The 12,429-nt window shown below is 39.4% G+C and overlaps 1 protein-coding gene across 1 annotated transcript; it reads right to left on the reverse strand.

Annotated features, from left to right (window-relative positions):
* Window positions 1-6,567: 6,567 nt before the first annotated feature.
* On the reverse strand, window positions 6,568-7,393 carry MELLADRAFT_95617 (uncharacterized protein; the record flags this gene model as incomplete). The annotated part of the gene is made up of 3 exons (XM_007418123.1): window positions 6,568-6,574; window positions 6,643-7,304; window positions 7,391-7,393. The coding sequence occupies 3 exons, from the start codon at window positions 7,391-7,393 to the stop codon at window positions 6,568-6,570; spliced, it is 672 nt and encodes a 223-aa protein (XP_007418185.1).
* Between the last annotated feature and the right edge of the window lie 5,036 nt (window positions 7,394-12,429).

The following is a 12,429-nucleotide window of genomic DNA, read 5'->3' on the forward strand; positions in this document are numbered from 1 at the left end:
GAATTAAATTATAAGGGTGTTGGTATTAAAATATGTAGGGGCCACAAAAATTACGCCTACAGTTACGCCTACAGTCAAAAAAAAGATGTAGGCGCATTTTTGTGATGCCTACACAATGTAGGCACTTCAAATTTACGCCTACATTTTATTTTTAGAATGTAGGCGTACACAAATGACGCCTACATTGGTTTTTCAGCCTGTAGGCGCTTTTTTGAGGGAAACCTTCATGTAGGCGCTGTTTTGGCAGCGCCTACATGGATTTTGTGTGGGCTGCAGATAGCAAGGGCCAAAGAAAATGGGTTTGTTTAAAAAGCTTTTTGAAAAGAAAAAGAGTTTTTAAGAAAAAAGGTGGGTTTTTTATAGTAAAGGTTAGTCGTAAGGATGATTCTTTTTACTCTTAGATGGTACGAGGTCTTTATATAACAAATACATGAACTTACTTAGTGATGTCATCAAAACCCTGCTTTGTTATCATAGAGCCGTGGTAAGCTGATCAGGTTCTGTTACTGGTTTGTAAGAAAGCAGCCCTTCCCTGTTTCTCTTGCCTGGTTGGGTTGTTTTGGGTACTAATTCCTGAGTAGGGTTTTTAATATATAATTGTCAAATTCGTACCAGAGTGGTTTTGTTCTGATGCGAGTTCTAGTTATTTTTAAAATGACTTCATGTGTTTGATAAAAAAAGGAGCTTCCTGGCCAGGGTAATGTTGTCTGGACCCTTGGTAAGAGATAGAAGTATGTTATTGTCTGGACAAGTTATTCCTTTTACACTCTTGAAACTGAGTGATAGAGTTGTAATTATTGTTATTGGTTTTGTTAGGTGTTTAGGTGTTTTGTGCATACCTTGGAGGTTTTGCTCCGCAAAAGCCTCTCAGGTTGACATAGATACAATGAGAAGTGTATATGTGGATGAATATGTGAATCAACCAAATGATTATTGCATTGACATTGAGTGATTTCAACGGAGCATTCAATCAAGAGCCCAATCAAATCAAAAGAAAATAAAAGATTTTATTGGTCAGTCTTCTCAAATATCAAACTGGTGAAAGCTTGAAAAATTAGAAGGGCGGGGTACTAATTTGATTCAAAGAGCTTACATGTGTGAGCTAGGAAATCAATTAGTTTCTGGATTGAAGCATCACTTGAGGAAAAAGAAAACAATCCAAATGATTTCTTTTTGCCTTGAAATCAATGGATCCAAATGGTTTCTTCTTGCCTTGAAATCAATCAATCCGATGTGATTTCAAGTCAAAGATTATAAAAAGCTAACTCAATTAATCTTTTGCAATCAACTAATTGAAACAATGACTGTATTAAGTTGACCTGTACTTTGCAAGTCAAACCCCTTGCTCAAAATCTAAAAGCAACTCAATCATGTTCTAAAATTGATGATTTGGTTGATTCACCTGTTGATGGATCGGATGCCATTCAAGAAAAGCAACATAAAAAGAGACAATCGAGACCTTTCAGTGTTTATTAGTATTTTCTATGCAATGAGCTAACCTATCCAACTAACTGAGTAAAAAGCTTACTTGGATTGAAACACTCAGATTGAGGTCAAAAACAACTTGAGAATGTTTGAAGATCAAAAAATTGATCAAAGGTACGTTCAGATTGGTTCCTTTGCCTTCAAATTGATCAATCAATGTAAACAACCGGACAATGAGCTAATCCAAACCACTGCTCCTGGAGTAAGTTGGTATAGCTAGCTACTTGTGAGTTCTGACCAGTCGGATTTATGGCCTTGCAATGACTGTTTTCACAGGTTGGTTTCAGTTTTATCTCCTTGAATGAATGTCAGAATGGAGCCACTTGTTTGACAGAAACATTGGGGAACCGCTTTCCAGGGTGCCACAACTATTTTGGGATGGAGTTTGCGCGGAAACATGTGAATTTTGGCTGGCCAAGAGAACTACAGGTATTGAGGGATCAGGTTGGCTGTTATGATAACCGGATAGCGCAGGTTCAAGCTTTGTTAGCATTCAACTTCAATCAGGTATTACGTTTATAGATTGAGCAAGACATACATATGAATTGCGTTTTTGATACTACTCAAGCTCTCTTGTGAGGTATTGGGTAAGACTTTGGAGGCAGTAGTTTGGCTAATGTGTTTGAAATTTGATGGTATTGTATCCTTGGTCAATCTCTATAAATGATATAAATGAATAACAGCATGATGATCAATCTGAAGTTCTTTTACAAGGCAATGGGTTTACAGCAGCCAATTATTGAAGAACACCAGGGAGGTAAATTGGATAAATTTGTGTAGGGTGGTTACACCACAGGGGGCCTTGACCTTCTTGGTCAGGCATTAGTGGAAAATGATAAATGGAAGCCGTTTGTTTATGGGAGATTGACAAATTAAGATAAAGTAGGTTAATGAGATGCAGTAGGATAGTTCCATCACGGAAGTGAATAGTTGGATACACCAAATCATGGTTGACCTTTAACTTCTAATGATCATTGTATATCACTTGATTAATGTACGTCTCTTACTTACCTATTGTTTGCAACTTGGTCATGTACACCATATCAGTCATGTATCTTTCATTATCTTGGCCTTTCATATTGTTCTATCATCTGAACATCAGGTAGTTCACAATGGAATGCACATTTGATTTCTCTACAAGCTTATTGTGAATAATAGAGACTAGGCGCAAATACCTATTACTATTTTGTTGTTATGGTACTCAATTTACAGGTTATTTCAAGTTTTCATTTCCAAAGTGGTTGATTCTTCCTTTGATGCGTTGTGCACAGTTTGATCAATAAAAAAATGGTTCTTCATTGTCAAGCCTCACATAGTTCCGTTGATATTTCAGACCATTTGTGAACATCCTATTGCGCCGCTGTCAAAACCAGTCTATTTTCCCTTGTGAAAGTGGTTTAAATTGCACATCTTCCATGCTATGATGACAATTCAACGAGATAACCCAAATGATAGCTATGGGATTGGGTAGTACCAACCAGGGAAAGATGTTTTAAAGAGCAGGTTGCTCATGTTCTCGGGATGGAGGAGTTAAAGGTACAAGGGTTAGAGATTAAACAAGTTAACGGTAACACAAGTCAGAGAAAGCATCAGATAATCAGATGCATTGAACAGGCCCCTGGATAGCTCCACTCGAGCCATCCAATGAAAACTTCCAATAAATCAGTCAATCCACACCTGGAAAACCCATTTGCAGGAATCTATGATACCATTTTGATCCCCAAGATCTGAATGTGCATTTACAAACCCAAATACATCATTGCTTTCAGTTGCTTATTGCCTGTAAATTTCACTTTTGCCCAATTGGGTTCATGAAAAACCATTCTTTTTTCTCAGAAAACTAATAAAAATTACCCAATCAAACAAACCTCTATATCAGGAAAAGAATGTCACATGTTTGTGTTTTTTTCTGAATACCAAAAATTATAGTGAGGAAGAAGATCAGGCAAGCCGCGTGGAGAGTCAACATGGAAGAATGTATGATGCCATCTTGGTCTTTTGTTTGGGCCCACTTTTGAGATTCTTGACTATCTCAGTCAGCTTCAAAATCATTTCTGAGACTTCACTGTCTTGAAGAAGAAATTCTATATGATGTAATTTTTGGCAAACAGGTGGAAAAGACATCTGCATGTCATCTTTCAAATTTCCAACAGAGAATAAAAATGATTCCTTTGAGAAATGAGTGAATAGTGAGAATTAGGAAGCTTAGTATTTGTTATGAGCTTGGAGTATAAGAGATCAGAGAGTATCTTATAGTATAACTTAGATTGAAGAATGAGGAAAAGCAATACAACATGTTGAGCTCTAGAATCTAGAAGGGCAGCTTCTACTCAAAATAAGCATAATCCAATATGAGGATTATAACAGTATTGACATGTCTTTGTGCTTCAAGCCTTTGACACTGCGAATATAATGTACTTTTCCGAGGTTAAAAATGATTACATTTATTTCACAAAATGATTAAAAATGCATTAGTTTTGCATTAATTCTGCATTTTTGTGCATTAATTCTGCATTATTAATCATTTTGTGCATTAATGTCAATCATTTTTCACCTTGGAAAAATACATTATTTTTGCAGTGTGAACGCAACAGCTTGCCGCTGATGTGCTAGTCCATCTTAAAAGTAATCCGGGCTTGCAGATCAAATCCACAACAACAATATCAACAACAATAGTCAGCCTACACATAAACAAATTACAGGTGTTTCATCTCATGCTCAAGCTACTCAGATTAATCAATTGAAGGAAGTTCACACAGGGTCACAGGGAAACAACAATCTTATGCATAAGCTCAAGGCTTTGGCTGATGGTGATCAAACTGTTCAAGAGAAAAAGCAAAAGAAAAAAACACCAGTCACTTGAAAACTTCACCTGAACGTGATTGTAGGATTCATCATTTTTTTGGTACTTTTGGTATTGGATGTCATGTGTGCGTGGGTTGCTTGCTTTTTATCTTGAATTGGGATTAGATCATTAAGTAGAATATAATTGTCTCCACATATGGCAATTCAATGAGGTTTTAGATTCTTGACTTGTGTTTGTTTCCTATTGTGCTTTTTCTGCTCTTTGTATTTCCAATTTGTTAATTTTTTGAAGCTTTGTACACTGCTGTGAAGTGCCTTTTATCTGCTGTGAAGCTGCTCCAAGATGTTTAAAGCTTCCTGCACTGCTGTGAATCCCCTTTGATCCTCTGTGAAGCTGCTCTGAAATGTTATGAAGCTGTCCGCACTGCTGTGAGGGCCGTATCAGAGCGCTCTGGCAACACCTTGTGTCAATAACACCATGAATAAGATAAATAAAATAAAATTCTGCTTTAATGGGACATCCATTGCAGCATTAGAAAAAGCATCTACACTCAAAAAAAGTTTGATCTGAGTTCTTTCAAATTGACAATTTAGTTGCTCAGTGTGTCATATGTGCTCTGGGCTTCAGGTCCAACTCAAGGTCCATGGTGCACATCAGTTCACCATTGACTACGTAGTTGCTTGGTGTAGGCGCCACAGGTGGTGGAATGATATGTGAGTGGCACCTGGATCTTGTGGGTTGTTTGCTAGATCAATGCATATGCCAAACCATGTGTAGGTTGTGAATTTGTGAGATGGGGTGCTGTGAGAAAGGAAAAACTGATTGGTAGGATTGGGGAGTGTACTTCATGCACTTGATAGTAAGTGTGGATCATTCACCGGTGATTAAAGATGAAGGTCCGATTTTACATGTTTCTGGATGATTTCTGACCCTTGTACAAAACTTGATTGGCTGGTGTATGGAGACGTTGGTGAATTTTGTTGAGTTCTGTGAGCAAACCGGTCTTTTACTTGTTATGATCACCATTGGCTTATGGAATGGATGCTTCTGTGTTGTCATCCAACCAATTGCCCTTAACAAAGGTCTCCTTCTTGGTTGATTTGTCAGCCAGCATAGCCTAGAGCATTCTTTACAAATTTATCTGAAATGGACCCTTCTGGTCAGTGCCTGGCCTGCCTCTCAATGTGGCTAGTATATATTCAAGTGATATATTGTCAATTCAAATTTCTTGAAAAGGAAAGGGAAACAATTCACTGGCTTTGACTTTTGTCTGATTTTTGTAAACAAGCTTTGAAAACAATTTTTTAGCAGAAATAGAAGCCACCTGTGAGAGTTGTGGTTAGGCTGTGTGCTGGATGATCTGAGTAAGCTTGGCTAAGACAGTTTTCAGGGATGGAGTGACCCAGCCGCGTAAATCAAGATGGTTGTGGGCAGGGGTCATTGGACTGAAGTTAATGTTGGCAACTGGTGGCAGAGTATTGAAGGCTTGTTAGGACCTGTCTCAGGGGATGAGGCTCGTTGGTGGAATGAAGGGATGGTTATGTACCAAGCCATCAGATGAGTATATTGGTGGTTGGATAAAGAAGAAAGCATCTATGTAATACAACTGGTGAGTAGATAACTCTTAGTGACATGTCATGTGCGGTTCACAAGTGCTACATGTGGGTTTGTACCAAGGCTGCTGAATTGTGAAGGGAGCTGGATTGTGAAAAGATGGTGAAGTGCTTGTAGCAATTGGTGGAGGGATGATAGAGAGGTGTGGTGTACATAGAATTCTGATGTTGGCAGGAACATCAATTTTGGCGTGTTTGGGGGAGGGTAGGGGTGTGGGTCTTAGGGACTGCCACAGGGCAGGTAAATGAAGCAATGGGGGAGCAGAAACTGGAAACAGTTGTCCTGCATTCAATTCTAAGATATATATACCATAGAAAGCAGACTAGACTGAAAAGTTGGGATTTCAAGAGAAGATGAAATTTAAAAAAGAGTGAAGTACCAAAAACATTCAATCTGATAGAGTTTTGAATGACAAGAGTAGACTGAAGATTTGAGGATTCAAGAAAGGATGAAATTGGTACAAAAAAGAGTGAGTTACCATAACAATCCAATTCTATAAGGACAAGTGAAAAGAAACTGAGGTTTTGTGAATTTTGTTCATCCCTTTCCTCTGATACATTTGTTTGATTTTTTTGAGTGCCTCAAGTCTGCTATTCACAGCCGAACTTGGAAGACTGACCACCTGCCACAACTAACATCTTGTTTTCTAGGTTGGTTGCCAACTAATGCCTGATAATCCACAAAACAAATGTTATTCAAGATATATGCAAGGACAGATGGAAGATGGGGTTTCTTACCTTTCGTATCTGACACGGTCCATGAGGGAGTATAATGCAGCAGCAAAAGTATGAATTACAGCCACAGCTCCTCCTATGATGTATTTGTATTTGTGATCATCAGATGCGTCATTCCGAAACTCTCTTGCGTATATGGCTGGAAAATTTGGATCTGTTGGTGGTCGTACAATCCCGTGAGGTGGTGTAAACGGCATTGGTGATGGAATACCACCAGGGGCTTGTGGTGTAAACACCATTGGTGATGGAATACCACCAGGGGCTGCTGGTGTAAGCATCATTGGTGGCGGAATCACGCCAGGAGCTTGGGGTGCAAACTCTGTTGGTGGTTGAAACTCTATCAAATCTCTATCATGATGGATGGTGCGAGACAAAGTTCCAAACTCCTTCTCTGCCTGTGCTTCCATTTGGGCTGCATGTTCCAATTTCTGATTGTATGCTTGAGTGATGCCTGGGTAGACCACACCAGATGATCCACAAGCTGATGGGTCAGCCAATTCTAATTGCTTGGCTGAGTTGGCCTCAAGTTGAGGGATCACACTACTAAGGGCAGTGTGATTCATCAACATATTGATGGTAACAAAGATCTGTTGAAATTTCATCTTGCGTAAGCTGTCAAATGTATAGAAGATTTCAGTTCCAAGGCTTGATACTCTCTGAAGCCTCTAACCAATATCATCAACAATCAAACAAGGGAAAGGACTCAAGATTTATTGAGATAAGAAGATGTAGGAGATTGAAAAAGAAAAACCATTATTTGGTGCCTGGAAATAACCTAGGGTATGACAAGGTTTTAAGAATTTCTCAGAGAAGGAATATCAAGGATCTAAGGAAATTTGATATCTAATGAATTCCTAACAAGCAAATCAGTGTTGGTATATGCTAGAAGTATAAAAAGAAAAAGAAAAATTATTGTCTGTAAAGCCTCTAACCAATATCATATATCAGAAATTAAACGAGGGAAATGACTCAAGGTTTATTGAGATAAAAATTTGTAGGGGATTGGAAGAAAACAATCATCTTCTTGGACCAGCAGATAAAATAGGGTATATCAAGGTTTCAAGCAATTTTCAGGGAAAGAATATTAGGGAACTGGGCAAATGGGATATCCCATCACTGCTTAACAGGCAACAAAGTGTTTGAATATAGAAGAAGGAGAGACATCAAGAGCAGAATTTTAGGAAAAATCAAAAAGTACTGACGGAAAACAATTCTTGTAGCTGGAACTTATATATATTGGGATCCAAATTTTCTCAGAGCTTATTGCTTATATAGTATAAGTTTATCAACGACTAATAGGAAGCTGGAAGTGAAAGACTTGAGTTTGGACCCTGAGGATATGTTGCTGGGCAATAAGCTGGCAAACTCTTTATAGCTGTGAAAATTCACGTAAACCTCTCCCCTTCAGCAGGCGTAGAACCTTTGAAACACAATTTTCAAGGGAGTAGACCCAATACGCAGAGCTTGTACCACACACGTGTGTGAATTGACCTAATGTGATCAGGAACTTTTACTCAATCTGCTGTCACAGGATCTGCCTGACATTACACCACTTTCTGATTACACTGAATTTGAGTGTTAATAACCACATTCAATTTGTAACAAATTTGATTTAGATATCATTCTAGCACCTCCATCAAACTTAAAACATTTGACAATTGCATATAATGCTATGTGTAACTCGGATTACAAGGAAAGCTTCATTCCAAAGAGGTGTTGCAATATCTGACCAGGTGTCACATTTGAATTGGGCCCGCATGTGCCAGATTAAATCTAGGAGGTGGGGACAGCAACACAATTGCTACACTATGCTCAGGTTTTTGCCTCATTTTGGCAGTGGAGCGTAGCCCTGCGCTCTACCTCACTACACACAAAATCACTCATTGATTTTCCCTTCTCACTTGGGGTGCGCAGTGGCAAAACCACTACACACTCGCTACAAAGCATTGCTACACTCAAAGGCGCAGAAAAAGGGTGCACATCATACATGGCCTCACAGCCCCCAAAAAGGAGTAACCGGCAGGCCAGTGGCTGCCACCGTTGTAAGAATGTTACACATTTGTTGTGAATATGTTGGTAACCTTACTTCATTCAGTTTTCACCAAGTCTTTGACTTGATATTGACAAGTGATCAGACATTTTACAACTGGTCATTTGAGAGTGTTTGACATGTAATTGAACACATCTCTGCAAGCTGTCAACCCATTCTGGGTGCATTATGGGACAGATAAGGACCGATTTTGAAGAAAACTGTGCTGGGCATCAAATCCATCACAAGCTGTCATCTACAAATCAAGAGCATTCAAACAGGAAGGATACCTAAGTAAACTTATTGCTCCATCTCCAGCATCCTATGACCACTCAAGATCATTGATCCATGTCTAGGCCTTTACACGAGGCACGATGTGTGGAGCAAGTCCATGAAGGCGTGAACCTGTCGTAAGAAGGGTGATTGACAAGGATGTCAATAAATTGAAGGAGACATGTTCCCAGTCAACCAGATAGGGAATAACAAATTCCTCAGGATATCTGGTCATACATATATATCACATCATAGAAAATGAGAGCTTGGAGGTTACATATAACAAAGGCTAAAGGCCAAGAACTCTTGTCCCCCGCTAGTAGTTCATCTTCCTTCTAATTTTTGCACTCCTTCAAAGCTATCCATCCAACTGTAGTTGTGAATCTACGTGGCTCACTTTAGTACAATAACACTAACTAGTCTCCACATAAACTTGTTATTAGTTTTGTAACAATAAAGTTATCACACTCTAGTTTTTTGTCCTACCCACACTCCCTACAAAATGTGCAAGGATACCAGATTATCCCAGACGCAGTTGGGAGACTCTGGCTCTGCTTGCTCTTGCCTTTCTAAGAGAAATCATTCCTCTACGTTCTATGGGAAATGTGTTAAAGTTTTCAATCTCGTTATGTATTTTAACTTAATTGTGTTTTATTTCATATACCATTTGTTAATTCACATGTAGCGTTTAAGTGTGTTATGTTATGTTTTACAACTGTTTGTCATCGTTATTAACCTAATCTTTGTTTTCAACTGGTATTAATGTTCAACCTGGAAGAGCAGCGAAGCAAGTCTCCTTCTTCATCCAAGATATTCTTCTACATTCTTGGGTGAAAGGTGAGTACTCAATTCGTGGGATTTTGATTTAGGTTCATTAGATCTGTTCTGAACCATAATCATCCCTGCTCTGACAGGTATGTAGTTCAATCATGTTTCATTCATATCTTGTTCTTTTCTTTATTATTGTGATGGAAATAAACTGATCCAAGATATTCTTCTACATTCTTGGGTGAAAGGTGAGTACTCAATTCGTGGGATTTTGATTTAGGTTCATTAGATCTGTTCTGAACCATAATCATCCCTGCTCTGACAGGTGAGTACTCAATTCGTGGGATTTTGATTTAGGTTCATTAGATCTGTTCTGAACCATAATCATCCCTGCTCTGACAGATTTGTAACAGGTTATGAGCCCAGCGTTTTCTTTTAACGTCTGCGTCTCCTCTTTCCATCACAAACTATCAGTTTCAGACAGATCTAAAGTAATTTAATCACATTCCCGAATTGACTACAACTCGCGTTTTCGGATGAACCCTACCGAAGCCACAGACGCCAAATCAGAACTTATCTCCGAAGAAACCAAATCAAAAGTACCACGATCTGAGTCATCTCAACCTTTCAAACAACAAAACTCAATTCCTTTTCCGACAATCGAACAAAAATTCAAAATGACATCAATTGAACAAAACGACTTCTCTCTCAGCTCCTATTCTTCAGTTGTCAAACTTTCCACTGGAACATTCAACGATTGGAAACTCAAGTTGACCACCATTCTCGGTGGAAAAAGGTTATCAAAGTATATTCTCAAAGATCTCAAAGCCCCTGATGAATCCGATGAGGCTGCTTTAGATGAATTTGAAACCAACTCTTCTCGAGCTTTAGCGGCGATTCATGCGACTATCGACGCAGAAAATTTTCAAGTCATACGGACATGCTCATCACCTCGAGAAGCCTTTAAGCTATTATGTAGTCATGATGATGATGCAGGAGGCCTTTCTACTGCACAACTATTTTCTGATATCATATCCCTCAGAATGTCTCATGATGATAATTTGAACGATCACATCAATAAGTTCAGAAAATTACATAATGATATGCTTAGTAATTTAGCTTCCACACCTGACAATATGATATCCGAACCTTTCTTTGCTATCATTCTTATTAAATCTCTTACCTCTGACTACACTCCATTAGTTCAGAGTCTTTTAACCAATTTTCAATCTCTAACTCTTGCTCGATTATATTCTCTCTTAAAAATCGAAGCCACCCGAAATCCCACCCCAGGCGCTGACACTGCTCTTGTTGCCGGGCGTAACCAATCAAATCCAAGGTCTAGACCTGCTCAAAAGAAGAACTCATCCAATCAACAATCAACCACACGTTGTTCTCTTGGCCATACAGGACATACCAATGATCAATGCCGGACAAAGAGGTGGCGAGCGTTTTTAGAATACGAGAAGACCAAGGCACCTCAACCAACTTCGTCTCACGCTGCTCAGTTAACTCATTCTGCTCCCGAGGCCGATGAAGATGTTTCCTATTGGGAGGAGGCTTTTTCCGCGTCAACTTCCAACACGAATCCTATCATTTGTGACACAGGCGCAACTAGCCACATGTTCTCCGACTTGTCACTTCTATCTGATCTTCAGCACATCAAACCGACTCGTATAGGTGTAGCATCTCAGGACGGAGCGATCTGGGCTAAGAGCAAGGGGACTGTTAGGTTCGAGTCCCTTATTCTTAGAGATGTCTTGTATTCACCCGAGTTGACTGGTAATCTTATCTCAATCGGTCGTTTGTGTGATGATGGATATCGTGCTTCGTTCGACAAAAATCTAGGCATCATCACGGATCCTACGGGAAAGATAGTCCTCAAAATGCGACGAAACCCTCAAACAAATCGGCTATGGACACCTGAGCTTAAAATCATTTCATCCCTCGCCTACTTCTCTTATACTGATGCTCAGAAGCTGGCTGATTTATGGCACAAACGTCTGGGTCACCTTCATCCCGATGCTGTAATCTCTTTTCTTCGCCGATTTAAATCTATATCTTTGTCTCGTAAAGATTTTGTTTCTTGTGATGCTTGTGCTATGGGAAAGCTTATTCAATCCCCGTCTACTCATCCATTTCATCGCTCCCCCGATTTACTCAACGTTGTACATAGTGACCTATTGGGTCCCATATCTCCATCTACTAAATCAGGCTTCAAGTACATCATTACCTTTATTGATGATCATTCTCGATTCACCCTCATCTACCTTTTGAAATCTAAAAATCAAGCTTTTGAGTCGTTCAAACAATATCAAGCCTTAATGGAAAAGAAGTGTGGTAGAAAGATTCATAAACTGAAGTCGGATCGGGGAGGTGAATACTCTTCGAATGAGTTCATTCAATACCTTAAGCAGGAAGGTATAGAGATAGAACGTGGGCCAGCTGAGCGTCCCACAGCAAATTCCGTCTCTGAACGGTTTAACCGTACTGTTTTGGGGAAGATACGTAGTCAGCTTATTCAATCAGGTCTCCCGCTTCATCTCTGGGGGGAACTGGCCAAGTATGCCGTGCTTCAAATCAATTGTTCTCCTCATGCGGCACTATCACACAAGACTCCTATGGAAACATTCGAGTCTCTTCTTCCTGGTCATGTTCATCCTTTTGATATTGACCGTCTCAAGCCTTTTGGGTCCCTGTGTTTTGCAGTGGACAGGAGC

This window comes from Melampsora larici-populina (genome assembly GCF_000204055.1).
Source record: "Melampsora larici-populina 98AG31 unplaced genomic scaffold MELLAscaffold_85, whole genome shotgun sequence".
Lineage (NCBI taxonomy): Eukaryota > Fungi > Basidiomycota > Pucciniomycetes > Pucciniales > Melampsoraceae > Melampsora > Melampsora laricis-populina.